The 2525-nt window shown below is 41.1% G+C and overlaps 1 protein-coding gene across 1 annotated transcript in view; it reads left to right on the top strand.

Annotated features, from left to right (window-relative positions):
- The window catches only part of LOC101846635 (indole-3-acetaldehyde oxidase), a gene marked incomplete at its 3' end in the record, with an annotated part of 23942 nt that overhangs the window by 6070 nt on the left and 15347 nt on the right, over nucleotides 1–2525 (top strand). The window contains 3 exon segments of the mRNA XM_005094179.3: nucleotides 74–240; nucleotides 1378–1538; nucleotides 1930–2086. Coding sequence (XP_005094236.3) covers nucleotides 74–240; nucleotides 1378–1538; nucleotides 1930–2086 — 485 coding nt within the window.

The following is a 2525-nucleotide window of genomic DNA, read 5'->3' on the forward strand; positions in this document are numbered from 1 at the left end:
ACGTGTGCGTGCTGGAACTGGAGGCTGTCCGAGATGTATGAAGTGTGTCATAAAGCAACATCTCTGGACGCAGTGTCGGACAAGTTCCCTCCTACGACGAGCCTCAACGACTACATCCGTGACGTGGCGGGTCTCAAAGGCACCAAGGTAATGTGTAAGGAGGCGGGCTGTGGCTGCTGTGCTGTGGCTGTCACTCATGCCTTTGCCGGGGACAAGATGGAGACCATGAGCATCAACTCGGTGGGTAAACAGGTCGAATACTGCTCACGGCACACTGCCAATCGAATTTAGTCAAATCAAGTCAAGCCCAACCAGATTTTCCTCCATGAAGGGGCAAAAGCAACAATTAGGCTCAGTGCGATTGAATTCGATTGGCAGTATATTATACTGGCTTCCACAATAACACCTATATTCAGGGGTGGGATGCAACAACAGGTATACACAAATGAAAAAGAAACCTGTAGACCTACATTATTATTTGCATCTATTCAACGATCCAATTATCCAAACAAATGGATTTTCCACATGAAATAACAAAAACACCATTAATCTCTCAGATACCTGAACTCCCTGACGTCGGTATCAAACAATTATCTAATTGTTTTAATGGAATAATTATTATAACAATGACGTAAGACTTTCTGTGTACCTTCATTTGCACCCCTCTCACCTTTTATATATACAAAGTTGATCATGCGTGTTGCATTGGATGTTTACTTTTAACCGCGAGGATCGAAGGGACGCTGTATGACAGAGGGCCTACGTCAGGTTCATTCACTTTTTGCGCTTTTTATTGAATCTTTAGTTCCATGAAATTCTCATCGCCTTTGTCTTACTTATGCCTGTACTGTAATGACGCTTAATGTTCTCCAGAGGAGTAACTGCTGAAGTGAACATCGTGAGTTTTAAAATACAATTCTAGCTCTGACGGTTTCAAGAGATGATAATAATATATCATCATATCATTATATCCATCAGTAGGATAATATGGGATTATCTTAGCTTTGCTTGATCTTTACTGGTACATTTTATTTGATGCCATCTTTCGAAATATATACGTTTTGGATTTCTGAGACTTATTTAATTAACACTTTGATAATTCAGCAGAATAGAATGTATACTTGACAAAATGCACTTATGATGGAGATTAATGAACCGAATCCCAGGTGGGAAAGATATTATAAAGAGCATCTGTGTCTTTTCTCTAGGATGTACCTAGCTCAGCACTGGTTGCTCCGAAAGGCAGAATCAAAGCAACCACCCTACTAAATGCTGCAAATAGTGTCGATGATTGTATCAATTACGTACATAGAACTCAAGTACTATTATATCTCACTCACTGCCTCTGACCGACCCCCCCCACACACACACACACAGTGCCTGTGCCCTCTGTACAGTATCGACGGCTGGCAAATCAGCACTGTCGAAGGCATTGGAAGTCAGAGGGACGGATTCCATCCGATCCAGGAGCGAATCGCAGAGTATAACGGCACCCAGTGCGGCTACTGCACCCCAGGCTTCGTCATGGGCATGTACGGGTAAGTCTTGAATGTCGGTCTAAACATAATCAAGGAATATATTTAAAAGCCATAGACAGTATGGGGGAAAACAAGTCTACTTATTATATTAAAAGGTAATAATATAGGGGAAGAGTCGCATTTTCGGCAACGTAAGGTTTATTAATAAATCTTTTTACTTCCCATTTCAATTTATATCTACTGTTAAGAAAAATAATATCTGAGAACCTCTATATTTAATATTCTCGACAATGTGAATAACAATAATAATATAATACATTTCCATTAAAAAGTACCGTTTCCTACAAGAAAAAATATATCAATATTGAGTGAAAATCGTCTTTTTACCCACGACTGCAATAAATGTCATCAGTTGTGTTTGCTTCTTTTCCTTTTCTTACACTCTGTCCAGTCTGCTCCACAAAGACTCTAAACCTACACAACAAGAGATCGAGGACTCCCTGGACAGTCACGTGTGCAGATGTACAGGATACAGGGCAATCCTTGATGCCATGAAGTCTTTTGGGTCGGATGCTACCTCTCCCGGGGCGAAATGCATCGACATTGAGGTACAATTAGGGGAGCGGTTGCACATTGTACTCCGTTTTGTGGCAGTCACTGATAGTAAACGGAAACAGAGTACACAGGATTTGTTTTTGGCTCTTCAAAAGCAGCTGAAGAAATAACCTTCTCAAGCTAGCAATCTACGAAATAGAACAGAGTCAAACGTACTCACTTATTGCCCCGAACTTTGATGTTTCCTACTCATTGCTCCTCTATTAACCTTCAGAAGGTAGCTCTGTTACTCGGTTTGAGAATGATAATAAAAGACTAGAAATTAAACAGGCAGCAGACAGATAGGCAGACAGACAGACAGACAGACATCGAGGGACTGTTGTAAATGGAAAGGGGAAACGGGATGAAAGCAGGCACCAAGGAAAAAGAAGACAGGGAAAGGATGGGAGCAGAGTAGAGAGGGAAAGAGAAAGAGAACGATGTATATATATA

Source organism: Aplysia californica, unplaced genomic scaffold (assembly GCF_000002075.1).
Source record: "Aplysia californica isolate F4 #8 unplaced genomic scaffold, AplCal3.0 scaffold00076, whole genome shotgun sequence".
In the NCBI taxonomy this organism is placed as follows: domain Eukaryota; kingdom Metazoa; phylum Mollusca; class Gastropoda; order Aplysiida; family Aplysiidae; genus Aplysia; species Aplysia californica.